The 22,934-nt window shown below is 39.9% G+C and overlaps 1 protein-coding gene across 1 annotated transcript in view; it reads left to right on the top strand.

Annotated features, from left to right (window-relative positions):
• Nucleotides 1-4,799: 4,799 nt before the first annotated feature.
• The window catches only part of prkcz (protein kinase C, zeta), a gene marked incomplete at its 5' end in the record, with an annotated part of 96,121 nt that continues 77,986 nt past the window's right edge, over nucleotides 4,800-22,934 (top strand). Inside the window, 4 exons of the mRNA XM_080031521.1 lie at nucleotides 4,800-4,876; nucleotides 9,850-9,971; nucleotides 11,028-11,117; nucleotides 11,363-11,413. Of these exons, the coding sequence (XP_079887647.1) occupies nucleotides 4,800-4,876; nucleotides 9,850-9,971; nucleotides 11,028-11,117; nucleotides 11,363-11,413 (340 nt within the window). The remainder of the gene's footprint in view (nucleotides 4,877-9,849; nucleotides 9,972-11,027; nucleotides 11,118-11,362; nucleotides 11,414-22,934) is intronic.

A 22,934-nucleotide genomic window follows, 5' to 3' on the forward strand; every position in this document is an offset into this window, starting at 1 on the left:
TATCTCATTTACCATGAATTCAGTTTCAATTTAGTTTTTTCAAAATTTGTTTTACATTGTTCCTCTACACTGTTACTGCCTTTTCTACTTATATGAGCTATAATTTAACTTTATTTATGTTTCTGTTTTTTCCCTTTTGCAGCCCTCCCTTGGAAATTCAAGCCCAGGTACATAAAGCTAAAGCCTTTCTGTTGTTGTTTTGCTGTATAACATGGGTTTGAAATCTATTATCCAAACTTACATGTAATATTCATTGTATGTTACACTCTGAAGAAATTGATAGTTTTATACTTAAAGCCATTTTTAATATTTTATTAATTTGTTGTTGTTTTTAAACAACATCAATAACAACAACAATAAATTAGTATAGTTATATATGTATTTTAAACGTTTTCTGGTGGTTTGTTTACATCAGCTATGTTTGTAAAAAAACACATTTTAAGCCATTATTTTTAAGCAAATACAAGTCAAACATAGAATATATTTGCAATGTATTTATTCAGGCTAGGGTTGGGCAATGGGATCATACTGTTAGAAAATATTAGGTTTTCTACTGTCAGAGTATTTGCCATAGTGTTTCTACCCTGGTATAATTCCCTTTAGTTTACTATATATATACACAGTTGCTTGCAAAAGTATTCAGCCCCCCTGAGTCAATACTTTGTAGAACTACCTATCGCTGCTATTACAGCTGCAAGTCAATTGGGGACTGATATTGTTGCCCATTCTTCTTTGCAAAATAGCTTGAGCTTCTCAATTGTATTTAGGTCTGGACTTTGACCGGGCCATTCTAAAACATGACTATGCTTTTATATACACCATTCCATACTAGATCTGGCTGTATGTTTAGGGTAATCCTGCTGGAAGGTGAACCTTTGGCCCAGTATCAAGTCTTTTGCAGACTCTGACAGGTTTTCTGCCCTATATTTGGCTCCATCCATCTCCCATCAACTCTGACCAGCTTCCCTTCCCCTGCAGTGTTAGTTTTCCACCACAGATAGCGTCTTGCATTCAGGCCAAAAACTACATTTTGGTCTCATCTGACCAGAGCATCTTCCTCCAACCCTTGCCACAAGCCATGCAGGGGACACAGCATAGTCAGTTCATAAATCTAAACCAAGTCTGAGGCTAAACAGCTGCGCCAACTCATCATCTGATAGATCTGTTTTTTAGTTGTCATGAAGGTTGTCTTGAACTTAACTTGTCCTTTTATTTCATTGACACTGTAAATGTCAATACTAACATGCTGCGTGGATCACTTTAAGTTTTTATTGACATGAAAAGGTATGGGGATGCCAAAACAAGGATAAATAAAACATATCTTTAGATACCACTAGGATCAAGACATTAATTTAATTTTGTTTTATTTTACCCAGGCTTTATTATATTTGTGTCAGGTTTCCTAACATTGACAATTGCCATTAGAAAAATGTCAGCAACGAGATCCCTTTCCATAGACAGTGTCCCTGTTACTGAGGATATCTCAAGTTGTCAAGTGTCAACAGTTTTACGGGGGTCTATTTCTTGGGCAGAAAGCAGTCCCACTGAATACTATGAGCCCTCTAATGGAATCATATTCACCTCCAGTGTATTCTAATGACAGCAGAAATCTGAGAGATTAATATCTCAGTACACGGTCAAGTAAATCCAAAAGCAGCAGCATGGCTAGATACCTCTACAGTTTCTATAACTTGGATGATGCAGTGTGTTAATGTCTCAAATCGAACACTCTTTTTGTTCATTGGCAGGTATTGCAAGCTGCAATTCAAGCCACCCAGTAAATGGTGTACTTTTACAAGCTGAGTCCGTCCATTCCAGGAGTCCCTCTCATTCGCCAGTGGAAGCGCCTCTTCCTATTTTGGACAACAACTCCAACAGCTGCAGCCTGCCCAGCCTGGCTGACCAACATGGTTCTCTGGAGCCTCCGCTGGACCACAGAGACACGGCAACAGAGAAGGAAGAGGGTGAATCCCTCATGGGATATTAGTGCTGTACCTCCTGAGAGCAAATACTCACTCTTTAAAAGGGTCAAAGGTCACTGAAAATCATACCTTAATGAACACAGCCAACCACACTGCAGCAGTGGCCACCCTGTCTCTCCAACCCATCTAGGTTACTGATCGCCTGCAAAGCTGATCCAAAAGTAGCCTACCACTGCCTCATGTCCAACAAAACATTTGTATTTCCCTTTCTGGAGACTGACTGATTACATCTTGCCAATACTTTCCTTTTTGTATGTGTACTTAAAGAAAATAAATCCCCTGTGATATGTGTTTACACAAGATATTTATATTTTTAATCAAAATAAAACTATGATGAGTAATTGCTGCTCAAGCTATTTGAACATTTGATGATGATACAAGACATGTTTTTAAAAAAGAGGCAAAGTTGGCACACAAGATGAGTAAGGCAAAATTTGTCGATATCACGAAGTCTGCCGCACTACGTCGATTCAATGTGATTCAGGGGCCTGCTATCGATGAAACAATATTATATGCCCGTTTAACACAAACTGTTACATTTACATCAACTCACAAAAAACAACTAAAATATGATTTTACCATTTTATTTCTAAGCTTGAAATTTTAAGGAAAAGAAAAAAAACTTGAAGCCGAAATAGGGTCACACAGACGAGCAGAGAGATTACGATTATTCAAATAACATTAAAGACGAATACGAAAAAGAAAAAATAGGATTAAATATAAAATGTATTGTGTAACATATGTAAATATAATTAATCAGTATTGTTTGCTAAAATATTTGAATATTTTTTAAGTAAACATATTGAATCAGAATGACATTTAATTGTAAAAAGTTTATTTTAATGTTGGATGTAATACATCAAATAAGTTGCTTGATTAACTCTGAATCACACAGGACTTGAATGCACCAGATCATTTGACTGCGGTTAACTTGTTGACATGTGTTGGTGAATATTAATAAAACCTCTTCACATCGGAGAAAAGACATTGCATGAGTGGGCCGAGCCGACCCCACCACAGCCATGCAGCACATCTCCGATACAGTTTCCTTTCCTTTGCCCCTGAATGTGTTTTTAGCTCAGTAGTTGAGTAAGTTTTTTGTAGGTGATCTTCTACACTTTGACACCTGTATTGAAGATTTAAAGATCTGAATTGAAGACCTGCGGCAGCTAAAGGGACTCATCCCAGCATCATGTAATGTGCAGAAAACCTGAAGAAGTAACAACACTGGTGAGAAACTACCTCCAGCAAGTAAAAAAATAATATATATACTTAAAATGTCATTAATAATCATTTCATACTATGATTTATATCATTCATCCCCAAAATGTGTTTTATTCAATTAATTTGTAATTGGCACGCCCATACTGTGTCTGCATAAATTGTGTCTGCAGAATGGTACCTGGACTCCACAGGTTTTCATCCCATTATTACAGTAGAAGTTGAGATGTTTTCTTGATTCCGGGTTGCAGAAAGTAATGCTTTTGGTGTCAATGCTTGTGGATTCTTGGAAGGAAAGCCAGCACTACATATTTGATAAAAAAATAAATTCAACAGCATGTGAGAAAAAAAGGTAATGTTTTCTCTTTAGCAAAATATGCATCACTCAAACAATCTGAATTTAAAATGACACTACATTTAGCAATATTACCTTTTTCATTTCCATTTTTTCCACTATAAATATAAATGATAATACTATGAGTTGGTTAGAAACATTTATTTAATGATCAAATGCATTACCACAAAAGAATTGGCTTGTGTGAACGGTTATTTTGGTTGTTTATGACCCAACCAGCAGGTGACACTGTATCACTGCATTATAGTAGGGCCCGAAACAACATTGGACGCATGAAATGTGATAATTCTGTCAGGCTGTGTTTGACTTGTCCGTCATTGGGCCTCTTGTGACACATATATTCAATTATTATTATTCATATAAAAAAAACATATGTAGGCTTACAAAAGTAGGCTACAGTGAGCAGCCTTTGGCATTACATTCTTAGTTCTCCATGCAAATTAATACAATAGTGCAGGATAAAAAAGAGTAGGCATGTAAAAATATAATTTATGAAAAATATAATGTAGCCTATACTGTGGTAGATCTGATTAACTTTATAAATGAACTTAGATAAGGGATTGCAAATAGATCTCCTTTGTGTCTGACTTGGGCCGAGACATTAGCCTGACAAGAGGAAAGGAAAGGTAAAATAAAAGTAGCCTATTTAATCGTTAGCAGACTGACCAGGAAAAACACCACAATGCAACCTTTAGTGAGTTCATTATAAACCTCACACGTTATGGCGCCCTTCGTTGATGTTATGGACTTCTCTTGATGGGCATCGACTAGCCCAGTCTGGGACGGGGACAGGCCATGGGACAGGCGGACAGGTGAATTTGGTTCCCGGTTACCATAGTGAACCGTAAGAAACTGACAAGTTAACTACAGTTTGATCTATCGTGATCAAGTGTTTAAGAAGTTCCATTTTCGAAATAAAAGTCCCAATCGTAACACGAATGCCATCATAGCACTCTTTTGTTAGCACGTGTTTTGTTTTGAAACGCAAAACCGGAAATGGTATCATCACACGGGACAACTTTGGCGACCCCTCCGCCTGAGTGAGAAGCCTCAAATGTTGCCTAAACCAAATAACTTTCCAAGTAGCTCGACAAGCCTTCCTTCCACTGCCCTGGAGAAAACGTCGCTCTCTGCCGAGTAATGTAAACTTTTATCTTCCGACGGCACCGAGTGATACGGCCAGTTTGGGCCTGTCCAGTTCACGTTGTTGGGGCTAGTTGGGAGGAACACCTAACTGTACAATGCACATGCTAGCGTCAAACGGATCCATAATGGACTTGGGCTCGGAGTTGGTGAAAATTAAAGCACACTTCTGTGGGTGAGTAGTACTAGTAGCTGGACGTGGGGAATAAGTAGACAGTAGCTTGCCGAGTAACGGTGACAAGGGGACACCTGTTGAATGGAGGCATCCACATACCTGGCGGTGTGACAGATCAATATGCTCGTCCTCTTGACGCTTCCGCCAGGTCTAGTGGACCTGGGTAATTTGCGAGTGGATTGTCAGAGTGAACCAATGTCAAACTCACCCCGGCATTATTCTGTAATTAATGACTATAAGATATCATACCTGTACAAAGTTGTAAAGGCGACAACAGTATTGAATACCTGAAGGGAATACATTTCAATTTTTTACTTAATAATTTGTTTGTATCAATTTGTTTGTTGTTCTCGTGCTCCTTGTTTTGTAATGAGGGTTTTGGCTTAGGCAATGATCAATGTCATTAAATATGACATGCATGTAATATATAAAACCTATATAAATTGAAAAAGAAATGTCATACATGAAAGCTTGTATGAGTTACTCTTACTTAAATAATATCTCAGTAGGCATAGGCCTACATAGGCCTATCTAACTATTTACTTACTCATGTTAGTAACCTTTAAGCCTGAATTTGAAGGAGTGCCCTTCTGGCTCCAAGTGTTTCAAATGTCCACATGTGTTGATGTAAAGAACCTCCTTCCTTATGGCAACCAAACTTTGCTTTTAATGCAGACAAAGTGCCATGATGCAGCTAAAAGTTGTAAAAAGTGGTGCAGAGACCTTTTTTAAATATCCTTAAAGGCCTACTTCACCGATTGGAATATGAAGGTGTACATTTTCCACATTTCTCTTTCTGTGATGTCACAGAAAGAGAAATGTAGGGTTAGACAGTGAGACCATAAAACATTCTTTCTTCCTTTTCTCAGGCTAGGATGATCCGATTTCAATTTTTTGTTGCACATTTATACTTCATAGGATCTCCGAGTTCAATACACCTTCATATTCCAACCGGTGAAGTAGGCCTTTAATGATGGCAAAGTTTTATATCGTCAATTCCTCCTTACAGTGTTTCAGCCTCACACCTTGTATCCCGAACACGAAGTGTAACAGAATCTAAAGCTGTCTATCTGTGTGGTGTCTACAGTATACATGACCACATTAACATCCTCAGGGACCCATATTCATCCCCCCTATCTCTGATGGAAATACTCTTGTCCTTGTGTTTTTGAATGTTGGTCGGACAAAACAACACTTTATCAATCAAACATTAGAGGAAATGTCAGACCTATTGCTTTTAAAAATGGTTTGTTGCGGCCTTACAGTTCTTTTATGATGGAACAATTCTACTTTACCCAAGGTGTAAAAAAAAAAGCTCATCACCGGGTGAAGGCATGATGGATTTCTCACCTATGACAGTGTTCTGATGACTCGATGTGTGAATCACTGTAGGCTACGTGACAAACAGAGAGTTATTTAAAACCGTGACTGATCTGGTCTCGCTGCATTGGAATGAATCTAAATAAGATCCACATTATATTGTACCACATTAGATCCTGCTGGATGTGTTTACTGCAGTATTAATAATCTGAAACTGCAGTGGAAGTCAGACTGATTATATATTTTTTAGTTTCTGTTACTTTACCACCAAACTCCTCCCTGCAGGCACATGGTTTTGTGACGGTGCATTTTTGAACAACTGGTTGTTATGTTTGTCAGATAATCAGTAACCTTGTTTCTGGCATCAAAAAGGAATTGAGAAACATGACAATTAGTTGCAATGCCCTCATAATATAAATTTGACACATGATTATCATAATTTGTATTTTACTCTGATTTTATATTTCAATCCGGTTTGTGTTTTTAGAGGGGTAATCCATTTGTTTATTTTATAATCTTTGAACACACTGAATGACGTGGTATGTTAAATATGCCTTCGACATTCATGCCGGCCTGCTGTTCACACCAGAGCTTTTTAGAACTCTGCTGCCATATCCTCCTGAGCAGACAGTGCAGTGTTCATAAGTGTTTTTTTAAAATTATAATAAAAAGGTAGGGGCTGGTACAATAACTGGTTCAGTACCAATACCAAAGCGATTACCAAAAGGAGCCAGACTTCAAATGTCAAATCTTGTCCTATGCCAAGCAGCTGTACAACACATTGTACTAAATAAAATAGAGTCAAGGAGCATTTGATGTTAGAATATTGTTAGAACAAGTGACCGAGAAATGGAATATGACCAGCCAGGGAGTCGTTGCAAGATTCACATTTTTAAATGTATTATTGAGAAAATCTGGCAGAGACACTATTAAGTTACTGCCATGTCAGATCCACTTTAAACAAAGGTTTCTTATGCCAGAGTACACTTTTGAGAGCAGTTTACTGAAAACAAGCTCCTAACCCTTGTTACAAACTATGCTCATAAAGGATTAAGAGAAAATCAAACAACTGCGGATGATTGGCCAAAACGGTAAAAGTTCTTAACGTTTATGACATAAAAAAATAAACAGGTGCTAACAATGCAGATTTTTTTTTACATTAGCTAAACAATGTTGTACTTTTCGTCTGCTGAAGTGAAGTTTACTGTCAATCCCCAAGTTCATTACTGTTTTCAGGAGCTATAGTATGAAACCTGAGTCTAATTGTGTACTATGCTACAGATGATCTGTTGACATTAAATATAAACTCAGAGCTTACACAATGACTCCAACAATACTCAATAACACGTCTTCAGAGGGCAGTGTTAATGTATCATAACCCACAATCACAGATCAATAGGTAAGTGGATACACGTCAACAGAGGCCAAACCAACAATAATCCATCATCATATATCCTCATAAAAGGGGGTAAGAGAACTGTTTACCCCCGAGACCTTATAGGGATCAGGCTAATGGCTGGGTTTATTTCATGCCCTTATACTGTGTGTCATTGACCACATATACTGTTGGTTTAAGGCGCAGTGTGTAATATCGGAATATTGAGTGGAATCAAGTGGTGAAAGTTTGAGACTGCAACGCTCCCTGGTGACACCTCCCTCTCGAATAATTACAGAAGCTACTGTGGCCTTCAAGAACCAGAAGCTAGTTACCAAAGAAGACATCATCCACCAACTGTCTCAACTCTTTCCACAATATCAAGTGATGAGGAGAGCATCATTATGTATTCAGTTTGGAAATTTTGATTCAGATTTTACACACTGCACCTTCAATGACCTCCATTCTCTTTGCTGCAGTTTCCAAGAATAAAATGGAAATGGAAAACTGGAATTATTCAATTGTTTGAGGTGGGAAAACCCAGTAAAACTGTGTGTGTTACCAAGGAATGAACTGCACAGCACGGTATTTCAGCTTGAAGTGAAAAAAAAATAGATTAGAGGGATCAAAGGTAAAAAATGTTGATAGGTTGCTTTATGCTCTTATTGGGACCAATCCCTTAGTGGGCCGAGCACTCTCTTGAGAATGTGTACTGCACTCGGCAAATAGTGCAAAGTTCAGCCATAGAGCTGCCTTCAGTCACACACTCTGACTCTGAGTTTCCCACAAGCAAGTTGGCTGCAACAAATCTAAATTTTAATTTCACACAAATCTATAATTTTTTAGTAGTAGAGAAGTAGTTGTAGAATGCACTGCCATTGGTATAACTACAAAGAGGAAACATATCAAACTGTATGTTTAATGAAAGGTTTATGTTTTTATATAGCATTGATGAAATGTCACTGCATTTTATAATCACAATAAGATAAGTTACGGATAAATAAATGTCTTCACCAGGTCTAATTCTATTACAAGATAAATACCACATCAATATGAGGTAATATTGGCAAACCCTTTTTTTATTATGGGCATAATCCTGTGTATGTGTGACATCATTCCACACTGATTTGTGTGGGGGTTGGTTGACTGCACGGAGCAATGCCTGCTGGGAAGCAAGCTGTCTCTGCTCCCCCTTGTCAGAGTCCAACAAACACTGTCCATAAACACAAACACACCCAGACGCCCTCACATACAGCTGCTCACCGTAGCTCCTGCAGCTAGCTACACACATTCACCTGCTTGGTATAGGTGGAGGTCTTTGTTTATACTATAATAGAAACACAGCATCATATTAAGAGTTAAGTGCCGTGACGCCTTATGATGAAGCAACTGAACACAAACTGGGCCAAAGAGAGATTCTTAGATTTTACTAAAGGATTACTTCAGTACTACTTAAGCTACTACCCAACGTGTGTTTCCAGTATTCTTCTATCTATCTGTAGTTCTTATTGCACCAGTTTTTATTGTAACAGCCCCATGTTGCACGTCTCGTGTAATATCTTTAGAGTGAGCCACTGCACACTATTATCCCAAACAACATGAATGCGGTTACTTGCTCAGTGTGTAGGGTGTGTAATGTTGTTCCTTTTCATAGAATATAACTATGTTTTCCTTGTATCACACAAAAAGGCAACAGGATCTTTTCATTTTTCCGGCTACTTTCATTTGAAAATAGAGCTGCAGCTTGCGAAAAGGTTTAAAAACATATTTATGCAGCGGATGGAATATTCTTCAGTGGATAGGATTTCTCATATCACTTTGCACAGCTGAGGTTAAGTGTGGTTAAATGACTTTGGGGTTCTTTCAAAGATGGGCAGATAGTTATCTTTCAGACACAGAGGCAATGCTTTGTGACTTGAATATAATGATACAATATATGCCAGAAGAAAAAACTTGGGTGGCTTTTAGTGGAAGAAAGTTTGCTCATCACATACTTCTGCAGTCAGTCTGTCACCCTTTACTCCTGTTTGCATACCCAAGCACTCTATATGCCAGATAACAACTAAGCTAATCAACAGAGAACTTGGGAGTGAGCCTCTGTGTCTGTCTGTAACCGATAATCTCGGACCACGGGGCAAGTTTATTTTAAATTCAGTCATAATAAATGCAGTCCTCCTTCAGTGGACGTCTTCTTGAAGCCCTTGAGGAGTCTCTTGATCTCTGTTCCACTTAAAGCAAGTGACTCAATCTTGGCCTTTTCTCTGTGTCTGTCATTCAGGGACATGCTGATCACAGACTTGGCAGCCACCGTCACCTTTGTGGAGTTATGTGAGGAGGTGAGGACCATGTGCAGCGTTGCCAAGCAGCAGCCTATCACACTCAAGTGGATCGATGATGAAGGTGTGTGTGTGTGTGTGTCCTTGTGCTACCTATCGTCTAAACATCACACTGCTCGTATCCAGCTGACCACATACTACAAATGTGTTTACAAAACCATAGTCACAGAGGAAGGTTTATGTTTTAATAGAAATCTTAATTCAGTTGGAAATTGAAGTGACTGCCACTCAGCATAAAGAAAGAACTGAATGGTTTAATCTCTGACACGGTGTCTTCACATGAGGCATAGGGAGAGCAGTAAGCAGAGTTCAGTCTGTCGCTCCACACACGATGGTTCCAGGCACAGTATTGAAGAGCACACTCAATCACTGTAGATAAACAGATGATATACATTGTCATAAAGTGTGAAAACAGCTTTGGATAATGTTTATTTGTTTCAAAAGGCAGCCTAACTGCTCCATCAGACACGTGAAATTGACGGCTGTAAAACGCAGCTGCCTGAAATGCCTCCTGTGTAGACTTACTGTAAAAGAGTTACACAACTATAACAAAAATATAATTGTGTCCTTATTATTTGTAGCCTATATGTGATTTTGAATTAATGTTCTCTGACTTTGTTGTTGGACAACAAGAGTCACAAGATGAAATGTTTGAAAAGTTGTGATTAAAAAAAGAAAAAAAGACATTTGTCTTTTTAGGTCTCTTCTTTCATTAAGGCTTCTTTCCTCATGCATTAGTGGACATTTTGATCATGTCAGGCCTCTATAAGGGATATGAAATATAACAATCTGAGAAAAAGGGGAAGAATATTCTTTGGTAGGAGTGGTCAAAACTTGTTCACACACCACTGTATATAAAACTGTAAGAATATAAAACTGTAACAAGTAAAACATTTTGATAGTTCACAAATGTAAAGCCACTATCCATTATGCCCTCCAATCTGCTTTTTGGTACACACACATGTTGTTAAGTCACATGACATAGTGCACTACCTCCAATGCTGTTGCTGGTTCATGTAATCTGTATATGAGAGACATGACGAATCAAAAAGTGTGTGTGTGTGTGTGTGTGTGTGTGTGTGTGTGTGTGTGTGTGTGTGTGTGTGGCGTGTGCGTGTAGGGGACCCTTGTACCATCTCGTCTCAGATGGAGCTGGAGGAAGCGATTCGTATTTACAGCCGCACCAAGAGGTCTGGACTACTGCTGCATGGTGAGTTTGCTCTTAATTTAGTTTTTATTTGAATTATTCATCCAGTCATTTCTTAACTATTTGCGACAATGGGACAACTTTAGGAGACTTAATGCAACCATTGCCTTTCATTTTGTGTACAGAATATTTAAATTAAAAAGTTTGTGCTCATGCAAGTTCAGTATGGATTGGGGTTTTCATTTAAATTACCTGTACATTTCTAATTAGAAATTACCAGTTTTTCTTTGTATCCGTTGTCTTTGCAGTATTCTCCAGTATACCAGCGCGACCTGGCATGCCCTGCCCCGGAGAGGACAGTGAGTACATTTCTGCTTTCAATCTTTTGATCGACTCTCTAGAATTCCAAGTGTGATATGGCTCCCATGCACTGTAACCAGCACTGTTAACCTAGGTTAGGCACCCACAGTATGTGATGGTGCACTGAGAGCTCTTTGGGTTTCACACATCTTATAGATGTTACACCCTCTGCAGTTTTGGTAGACTCAGCGCTAAATTCGGACGTCTCAGCAGCAACCCTCTCTCAGCCTTGGTTCATAGAGTTACAGTAACTCCATGCAGTTTTGCAGCCAGTGGTGGATTCTGAAGTCAGTCAAACTAAGAGTCTTTCATTTTCCAACTGGAAAAAGTGCAGGGTAAGCAGCTTTGAAGAGTCAGCAAAGGATGCTCCTCTGGTTGTGCAAATCACTGTTGTCCTAAAAACATTGAGTACTACAGTTAAACCCTGTTCAGTGTTAATGGGTGCTGTGTGCTCTAAAATCTCTCCTTACATCATCAGTGTTTGCTCAGATTTGTTAGATATGTGCTTAGTTGTTTTGTCATCAATGAACCTGCTCAGAATTAAGGCCACCCGCAGTGGAAAATAAACTGTTACATTACAATAGTACAGGAAAGAAGAGCAGCTTACACTCACTGTTTTGGAGTTGCTTGAATTTGATCTAAAAATAAGATGAGCCATGGAGTGTTTGTATTGGATAGTTATGCTTGGTTTGTGGCTTTTTAGTAATTTCACCAGTTTTTGAAATAGTTGCAAAACACATTTTTTTATTTATTGCAGTCTGTGACTGCGATTAAAAAAATATATTCAATTTTTAAATACAGTTAAAATTATTTAGATGGACTTTTCCTGAAATGCTTATTTAAGGTTAAAACAAATGTATGTGGTAAACGTCCAAACTACTGTAAAAAGTTAAAATAATTTTCTACCATTTCTTTAAATTCTAAATAGACTGGAATACCCCCGAAGTTCAACTGCTATAATTACATGACATTAAAATTTGCCTTAAAAACTGCACATTCAAATGGCTTGTTAGAAGAAAAGGACATGTAGTCATTAAAATCAAAGGGTTTGTGCTCTTGGGAGCATGACTGTGCTCAGCCAATTTCATGGCAGTCCCTCCTATTAGAGCATACGCTATCTTGTGTGCAAATTGGACAGTTTGTCCCGATGAAATGGTCCCACCAGCTAAAAAATCTCTGCAGTAAGTGGATTCACTCATGGAAGCTTCAACTGTGCTGACCTTCCATATGAATTCAGGCCTTTGACCAATTGCAAAGCATCTTGACGGTGCTGACCTTTGTCATAATGGAGAGCCAGAGAGGCCAAAACTGGAGGAATCCTATTTGCTGTGCCACACCACCCAGTTTTGTAAAATGCTGCTCTATCAGAGTATAACGTGCTCCACAGAACAGCTGTGAGACAGGAGTGGAGTGTGTACGAATACATTTCATAAATAAACTGTGCACTCTTTGTCCCCTAGTTTGTCCACTATGCCACTGTAGTAGGATGACAAAAAATTTACTTTTCAATATATTAGTTCACATTGAAATATGTCCACTGTAAAAAGAAAAAAAAACATAAAACATACAGCAAATTTGTTCTATACGATCACACTGTAAAAATATCTCAATTGTGGTTGGCTGGCAGTAAACATGGTAACATGGATCAGCTCATTGCACTTCCTCATCTGTGTGAATAATTAAGATTCTACAATATCAAAAACAATGTTGTTGTGCATTTTTCTTACACAGAGCGCTCTGTGGAAAGAATTTCTTAAACTTTTATATCAATTCAGTTATTGTTACTGTTTAATTGAACTGTAGTCTCCTGCTCTGTCTCTCTCTCACGTATACTCCATGTTGGTTGCTGCACTCCCTCGCTGTCTATTTGCTGTGACAGCATGTTTCAGACTGCACTCCTGAGTGTGCCTGTGTTCGCGTTTCTGTGTTTGTGTACAGTGTGTGTGTGTGTGTGTGTGTGTGTGTGTGTGTGTGTGTGTGTGTGTGTTTGATGGGAGGGGAGCCCTGTGCTTTCACCCTGAGGCAGACCACTGATTGACTGTGTGAAGAGCAGAGTGTGACTGTCATTCTGTCGGTAGGTAATGAAGGACACACACTTACACACTAAGTTAGTGTTTGTGTTTTGTGTAAAGCTTGTTTACTTGTTGTGCCCTGTGGATGATCTGTAATATTTCACATGTAGCAGTCATCGCTGTGGCGTCCTGCTGTGTTTTCTGTAGTTGAAACTTAATTGCCTTGCTGTTGATGTACAGGAGTGGAGAGAGGAGGGAAGGCTAGAGCGGAGGGTTGAGTGGAGGAGGGAGGGAGACTCTTGCTGTGGATTTCAAGGCTAAGTCTGTGCTGATATCTCTTGATAAAATATGCAGCAGCTAATACTTTGCAAATGAATTGAAACATGAAAGGGTCAGTACTCAGTAACTTCCTATTTCTATTTTTGGTTCCAGCCTTGCAGATAGTTTTGGTTTTCTTTGGTGCGATTTTTAATTGTCTGAGTCTTGAGTAATGGATACTGATTTGGAAAAGGAGGCTGCTGTTGAATGATTGATATTCATGCATTGTTTTTATTAATTATGCCATCACATCATCAAAAGTGCATGTTATAGTGTACATCACGATGAGAAAACAAACAAGAAAACTAAACTTCATTACACTGAATATGAAGTACATTATATTAGTAGGGATACAGTAGTAATGCCCATGGTCAGAAGTGGGATAAAAAAGCACAACTAGAAAGAGAATAATCTAACTTCTAATTATTTAGGTTCTTGAATTTTTAGATCATGTAAGCATTCTAGCTAGCTATGTATTATATCTCTTTATTATGTCTGGTAATAAATCAATAGAAACAACAGGATGCCATTTAAAAGGTCATAATGTAAAGTGTGTCCGTATGATTAGTGATTGTACAACTTTTTCAGCATATTTAATTTCGCATAATTTTTAAATATATTTGTGTGGCGAATACAGTAATACATTATGTTGTATTTGAGTCCTGCGGAGTTTAGTCCAAATAAATGATAAAATAAAGGGGTCCATTAAGGCCTGATCAAAAGGTAGAGCTGACAATAGACAAAGCTCCTTTAGTAAGCAGCTTTCTTCTGGCTCTTCTTCACCCTTAGTTTTATATGTGTGTGTGCGCACGCGTGTGCGTGACATGAACAGTGAACAGACCCCCCTCTGTGTGGAGAGAGGAGGATGGAGGGTAGGAGGAGGTGGAAGTGTTGAAACCCTTGATGATGCGCTCAGTGCATGCTGCCCTGCCTTGCACCGGATCCCCCCCACCCACACACACACACACACACACACACACACACACACACACACACACACACACACACACACACACACACACACACACACACACACACACACACACACACACACACACACACACACACACACACACACACACCACCCACTACCACTGCCACCAAGCCACACCCATCCCCCACAGTCCCACCCTCCTCCTCCCCTCCCACTGGCACTTCTTTTTTCCCAGCATCCCCCTCTCTTTCTCTCAGCTGTGTGGCACCGCTGTCTCTCCAGGGAGGAGCCTACAGCGCTGCTGCATCACACAGGACACAGAGGCGGGCGAGGGACAGAGTGTGGAAGTGAAAGACGGGGAGAGAGAGAGAGAGAGAGAGAGAGGGGGGCATAGAGAGGGGGCATTGTACCGTATCGTACAGACACTATCTCTTAATATACTAGGCAGCCTATCAATTATTCCCCTGTTATTCTTCTATTTTTGGCTGTGTCTGCCACGCTACAAAAACAAAAAAAAACTGAGAGATATGGAGTCATCGAGGATAACAGGTCATATAAGAAGGAGAGAGAAATAAACAGCCTTGAGAAAAGCAAGGCGACTGTCAGCTGAGAGGAGGGGGGAGACGGTAAGAAAGGGCGAGTGAGTGAGAGAGGGAGGGAGGGAGGGAGTGAGGGAGGGAGGGAGGGAGGGAAGGAGGGAGGGAGGAAATAATTAAATAAATCCCAGGGAGGAGAGAGAAAGAGGGAGGGATCGTCACAGAGAGGGAGAGCAGGGGATGTAGCAGTGTGTATCCTATGCCGGCTTGCCACACATACACATACACACACACACCCATGTACACACATACACACGCGCACACTTAGCCTGGATAATGTGCTGAAAGAGGTGGAGTGAAAGGAAGAAGGCAAACCGGTGAGCAATCTATCTCTGCATCCTTCCTTCCATCCATCCATCCATCCATCCAACCATCCATCTTTTCATCCATCTATCTGTGTTTTCTCACCAAACCCGGAGACAATGGATTTGGACAAGTGTGTTCTCGCCTGGAACCTTGTTTTTGTGTGTGTGTTTGTGTGTGCGTGTGGGAGAGCTCCATCAGCCTCCATGATTAGCATGTGTGATTGATTCATGCCTCATCTCTCGTCGTGTCACGCATTGCAGGCAGGGATTGTGTGCATGCAACCTGCTAGCTGTGCTAGCTGTGGCTGGTGCCTGTGCCCGGCTGGCTGGCTTCCTTCATTCACTGTGTTGTAACCCTGGAAGGCTGTCTGGCAGTCCACTCAGAGGCTGCACCTGCCAACGAGTGCGACACGGTGTTGGTGTGCATATGTGAGTGTAAAGGAGGCATTGTTATGGTAGTGTATCATTTAACCACAATACCAGGCTAGCACTGGTCTTAAATTCAGATGTGTTGTAGTGAGGGCCGTCCCCATCTGATATAATAGCTATCTGCAGGTTGGTTGCACACTAGAACACCGTCATACTGGTTGGTCTAAAGGCTGTTTAAGAAGCTTATCCATCCAATCAGCAATGCATTTCTGTCAGAGACCTTTTAATCTTTTGAAATGTTTGTACCATGAAGATGATTTGAGAATCGAATATTGAGGCAAAATTGCAGCTTCAATACGAAAATACCAATGTTGAAATTGACCTTCAAAACATCTTGATGTATCCTAAAGTGCACACATGGCAGACAAACCAAAATGTCTATCCGTCTTTGTCATTTAGGATACATATTTGTGTGTGTGTGTGTGTGTGTGTGTGTGTGTGTGTGTGTGTGTTCGGATGTGTGGATGTGTTCCTGTTGATTGCTTACAGTGAAGAGGCACAAAGAACAAAGAGTTCAAACTAAATCTAAGGGAGAGAAAAAGAAAGTCTAGCACTGTGATTTATGTGTGACAGGACAAGTACACAAAAAAGCAAAAATCAATTGCCTTTTTCCTGTTTATTGGTACTCAGCCTGTGAAAACAACTGTATAAAGTCCTCTTTGGTTCACAACTGAGAAAATAACCCCGGTGGTGATGTCATCAGGCTTGGAGACAACACATTGGTTGCTTTCCGAATCGCATACTTTCTACTATATAGTATGTAGAAAAGATTTAGGATGTCCCGATTCTTGTGGCCAGATTTCGGATGGTTAGAAGTACCCGGATGTCCTACTTCTTCCGGCCAAGATTGTTAGTGTTGAAAACTGCATCCTATTTGGGCGATTCTGACCCACAATCCAGTGCGCACGTGAAGTGACGTCACATCGACGGAGCCTCCATATAAAAACAAACAGGGATGCGACAGATATAAAAGCAAGAGGCAAGATCAAGGCGCAATGTTATGATGAAATAAAAGAGTAAAAGTATGTCCCAATAGTATGCCTACTGCATCCTAACTAGATTCTTTTTATCGTCGGATGTAGTATGTAGAATAGAAAAAAGAAAGAGTATGCGATTCAGAACGCAACCAGTGTAACAGAGAGCTTGTGTTACAAAGTGTGGGCATGATGTTTGAAAGACCTGGGTGCTTTTTGAGAAACTGTAGGATTCAGTATTTTTGGAATGTGAGACAAATAATAAAAAAAAATACTATACTTAACTGCCATTGTGTTCCATTTCAGTCATTCAGCCTGACATTGGCTGATCTCTCTTTGGAGGGAGGTCATTTTGTTTTGTTTTGCTGTAACCAATCAGTAGCGATAGGTGCATTAGCCCTTCTGACAACATTTGTTATGTCTACACATCCACTTAGGTAACAACCTGATTAGCTGTGTCCATCTTCACCCACAGGTCTTGAGACAAGTTAATGTTCTATATGAAGTTGAGGAAAGAATGTGATTCTTCCTTCAAATCAACCCATAGTAAATCCATTGTATTGTGGAATGTTTCTATGTCATGGAATAATGAGTGGGGACATACATGTGGGGCCTCTCTCACCTCTCATTACATAGGAGCGTTGCCATCTATTTTGGAATAATGAGGCAAGTTCATGTGGTATTTGGACAGAAGGCCAGTTTCCATGTGAAAGACATTCACTTTGTTGTCCCAACACCAGGTTGAGTGCTCATCCCTCACCCATGATTTATTGTCGGGGTGACACTGTGTGTTAATTGCTCCAGTGGGCTCCTCTGATGCTTAAATGTTTTTTCGCCCAAAGTGACAAGGCACTTTAACATCCAGCCTCTCAGTCCTTGGCTTGCTCTTTGCAGTGCTGGGAGGTGAATGCAAAGCGGGAGTATTGCATCTTGGAGGCTATTTTGGTTTTGGGGCATTTGGTGCTGTTTTGAGCTGTAGTGGCTACACTGTGCAATCTGAGTCATCCTCTGTATTGATCCCCACCCTTCTTCCAACTATTTTTTGAGCCTGTGTAGGACTGTGACTGTGTGTGTGTTTGGTCGGAAGTTACTTTCCTGTGTATCTTTTTTTGCTGACTGGACACCGACCTAATAATAGCATTTTATGGAAAATGCTAGGTTGAACGGCTCCGTCTGCAATGCAGTTGTTGATATGTAATGCTACAGAATAACACATCTCCTGCCGTTTTAGAGGGCCCATTGGGACTGCATTATAGAGCTCCAGTAAGGCTATACGATGTTACACTTGTTAACTGGAGACCACCAGACTCGAGCGGCTGTTGCCTTCAATGACCGTGGTCCGTGGCACAGAAAACCTCCCATGATAGGTGTGCAAGCACGAGTCATTAAACTAAAGCTGGATCTGCATCTGTTTTCTTCAAGTTTTTAAAATTGTCTCACCTTGCTGCTCCTAGTACCTGCCCCAAATCATTAAACACTACATAGTTCATCACAGCCTGCACACACACACACACACACAAACACACACACACACACACACACACACACACACACACACACACACACACACACACACACACACACACACACACACACACACACACACACACACACACACACACACACACACACACACACACACACACACACACACATACCACCACCGCCACCAAGTCCAAACAAAGAGTGTGAAAGATATCTGAAAGCATTTGTTACTTCATACTCGCCCTTGGTGGAAGGAGTTGTTCAGATTGGCCTTTTGTAGTTGCTGGAAGAAAAAGCATTCTCGTCAACAAGGCAAACCAACGAGATAGAAACGGGTTTCCATCCAGACAGAGTCACATCAGACAACGCTCAAATTATAGATGGACACACACAACATTGCCAGACGGAAGTGAATCATCTTAAAGCTGAAACAGTTTGCATATGCAATAGTGGCGAGGTTGGTTTCTTGTTCTAGTACTCCTGAACTGTCAGTTCAAGAAACCTAGAGACACAAATACAACGACTAGCGTTAATCATGACCCTAGGTCGTCATCTCGCTTCATTACCATGATGCATCGTATCGTAACGGGAAATACATTCGGTTCGCTCAATACAACTGCGGGATTAAATCCCAAGCTTAGAACCAGAGCACCGGCAGCTACTTTCTAATTCCAATTTCAGCATTCTCATTACTTCCTTTAAATTGTAGCGTCTGATGTAATCTGCGGGGATGCCTCGACTCAGAGATATAATCTGCTGTGGATTCATTTACATCCACGACATCAGAAAATACAATGTGCAAAGAAATCACTGTCTGCACTACACAGCAATGTACTTTTTTATAGCCTAAGTCATCTTATCTAAAACTATAATTTTCACTCTTTCATGTGAAATGTTTGTCTGACTAGTGATTGGTGAATGGCCTGTGGCGGTCCCTGCAGTGCTTGGAATATTGTTTTCTCTATACAGGATTTTTTTTCCTGTCATGTGAGCAGTTATATAATATCTCTCTATTATGCCTTTTATATTTAACAGACATTTGATTTGTTAAAATATTGCTTTATCATTGTTAATTGAATTTCACCAAGGTGCGACCAGATATCACTCAGACATTATAATAAATCTTCAGAGCAGTTGAACATTTGATTGTTGAATACATAATGTCCTATCATTAACTTCTCTCTCTTTCTTTTTTGTTATTTTGTAATACATTTACTCTATGCCTCTTCTGTCAGTCCTTGAGAGGAGAATACTAAAATCACATCTTCTTTGTTTACTACTGGTAGTTTTTTTTGCATGCCCTGCTTTTATTTGTAGTGTATAGATATCTTCAAAACACACATTGACAATGATAGCCATATTAAATGGGCCCTCCTGCAGTTTTACACATGAAGATCACTTTACTCAGCCTCTATACTCAGTTGTATAATGTTTTCTGTGGCTCTGAGGGAGCTTTCTCCCGTCTGAGAAAATAACCCCTGATGATTTGATTCCTATGGCTTTGGGATTACACATTTTGAGGAAAAGCCTGCCTTACAAACTTGGGCTGTTGAGTTTGAAAGACATTAGCAAAAATGGAAGGTCTAATGATATGCTATCGAGTTGCATTTTGGGAAATGTAGGATGCAGTTTTAGTGTGCTGGACCTGTAGAACAGGAACTAAGAGCCAGGTTATCTAAGCCTCGGCTGCATTGATTTTAAGCATTATTTCTGTAAAGTGTATCTAGCAAGTCTCCTAACGTTACAGCGCTGCAATACTACATTGTTGAGTACCTTGTTAAAAGGACAGTTACTTTTCATACAACTTGGGTCTTATTTATGTAGTTGTACTCGCATGTTAAATGCTCATTGTTTCACTCTCAGTTTTAACCCAAGATAAAGTGGCTGAAATAAATTGTATACATTTTTTTTTGTGACAGCCTGTCTGATCTCCGTATTGCCTTATCAGATTTTCTTGTAGCGATGTCACCCTGTTCAGCAATGATTCTTCAGTGAATACAATGTTTATTATAACCTTTAGAAATGATGGCCACAATGACACAAATGAGAACAAAGTTGTCAGAGAGGTTCCCAGGTGAGTGTACGGCTTCAGAAGAAAGACAAATTATTCTGGCAGTGGAAATTGAAGGTAGACAATGCTCCTTTTTGACTGTTGAAAGAAGCAGGAAACCCAGAGGACTCAGACGAGCCTTGAAGGAGTAACATGAAAACACCCCCCCGCCCCTCAACGATTTATCCCTTCTTTTATAGACCCTGCATTCATTTACTCGCTCTCTCTGTTCAAGCAAACAGGTGGCTTTTTGATGGCGCCTTGGGTGGCAGTTACACACTCATGCTGTTCATTTTGACTTTGCCGTTTCTTGTCAAAGTTGTCGCACCCCCACACAAATCCAGTATGGGATCTTTGTTGCAAGAACCAACACCAGCGTACACTAGTTTCTTAGAAATCAAGATGGAGGTTCAGAGACAAGGTGCTCTTATTTAGGAGCTCCCTGTCTGACACACTGGGTGGGGGCATGGAGTCAATCCACATGGGGGTAGTTTGTAACTTCTATAGTAAGGGTTTATACTAGACAAGTTACAAACAACTAAAACAAAGAGAAACATATCCCATCAATAAAACTAGCCTGCAAATGTTCAGTGATCCAATATATTACGTATATATATATATATATATATATATATATATATATATATATATATATATATATATATATATATATATACACACAATAATATATATTTTAATAATATAAAATACTAAATTCAGATTAGACTGACTTAATTTCCCCCCTCAAGTACTTCCATTGTACATACAAATCTCATAACAGTATTTTGCCCAGAATCATTGGAGCTTTTTAAACTGTGGGACCAACCTTGTTTATGGTGTCATAGACAATATTTACAAACCGCATCCAATCAGGGAAGCAGTGCAGCATTAACTTAGTATGACATGCAGCACATAAAGTGGGACCAATACATCAGCTGCATCAGTAACAGCAGTGTTATGTAATCTACTCGCAGGAATTAACCACTGCTTTGAAACTATGGCCAACTCCCCTGAGGGTGGCAATACAAAAGCTTTCAATGATAACCAGCCAAAGCAGCTGCCTTGTTTTGGGGAATAATGTTGCACAGCTTCCTCGTTTAACACCCCTGGTCTTGGTAAAGTTCCCTGTCCATTACTATATGTGGTGCCACAGGCAGTGCTCAGCCAGAGGCCAGCCCTTTCCTCTGTGATATTAAAGGAAAGGTCTGGTACGTGTTTAAGAGAAAAATGTATCCTAAAAAACTGGATCACTGATAAGAGGTACTGCCTAACTGTTCACCCTGAACTTCTGGGCCCAATTCAGTCTGTATGCATCCATCAGTCCGTCTGTCAAACACTAAAGAAGGTAATTACAAAAGAGCAATAACTACTGGCCAGATTGTGATGGCGTTTGGTTTTGATGTTCAGTCATTAGAGGATGATTCCCACTGCTTTTAACTCCACTGGGTAACCTGACCCTTTGTTTAGCAGCGTTATCATAATTTCTCGCTTAACCACAATTTAGCCTGTGAACATGTATCTTCAAAGTTCTTGGCTAGAAAATTGAGGTGGATGGGGGTGCCCTTAGCTCAGTTGGTAGGGCGTCCCCCCCATGGGCCTCGGCCAGCAGCGGACCCGGGTTCGATTCCAGCCCGCGGTCGTTCTCTGCATGTCACTCCCCTCTCTGCCCCATTTCAACTCTGTCTCTACAATATCAATAAAGCATAAAAATGCCAAAAAAATATATATTTAAAAAAGAAAATTGAGGTGGATTAACACATTATCCCCACGAGAGGAATCCTGAAGGGGATCAGGATGCTTCAAGTGCAACAGAACAGCGTCTGAAACCCTCTCCCACCACATACTATAGTCTACACATGTATTGTGCATTAATGCATTTGTTCAATTCATTGTATCTTCTATGTCGATCTGTCAAAACATACATGCAGACATGCAAATGGTGCATTCCATGTGATCATTTATACGCAGCATTGTAATGTGTGCCATGGTGAAGCCTCTCTTAATAACTTTATATATTGGTGGGTAGTTTGAGCTATACAATGCATCATATTTTACAAAGTAATCAGTTTGATTTTTTAAAACCTTAATCAGCAAACTATCTAGTAAATATATCTGAGAAATAGATGAGGTGGAAAGAAGTATAAAGTTGTATTTCTTTTTAATAGTGGAGTACAAGTACCACTGATCCCCAGTACCACTGACCCCCAGTTTAACCCAACCTATCCATTTACCAGGGCCCTCCAGAGATGTAACACTGCACTCCCTTAAGGTTGAGAGATTTGCAAGAAGCAGATGATCAATAATCAAAATGAACCCATAAAACAACATGATAGTGTGTTTTTCATATGCTTCCTGTCTGGTAAGTGCCCACATCTTTCAAACTCCACAGTCCAGATCGTAGTCTGTAGTCTGGATTA

The sequence above is a fragment of the Ammodytes marinus genome (genome assembly GCF_949987685.1).
Source record: "Ammodytes marinus genome assembly, chromosome: 7".
Classification (NCBI taxonomy): Eukaryota; Metazoa; Chordata; class Actinopteri; order Uranoscopiformes; family Ammodytidae; genus Ammodytes; species Ammodytes marinus.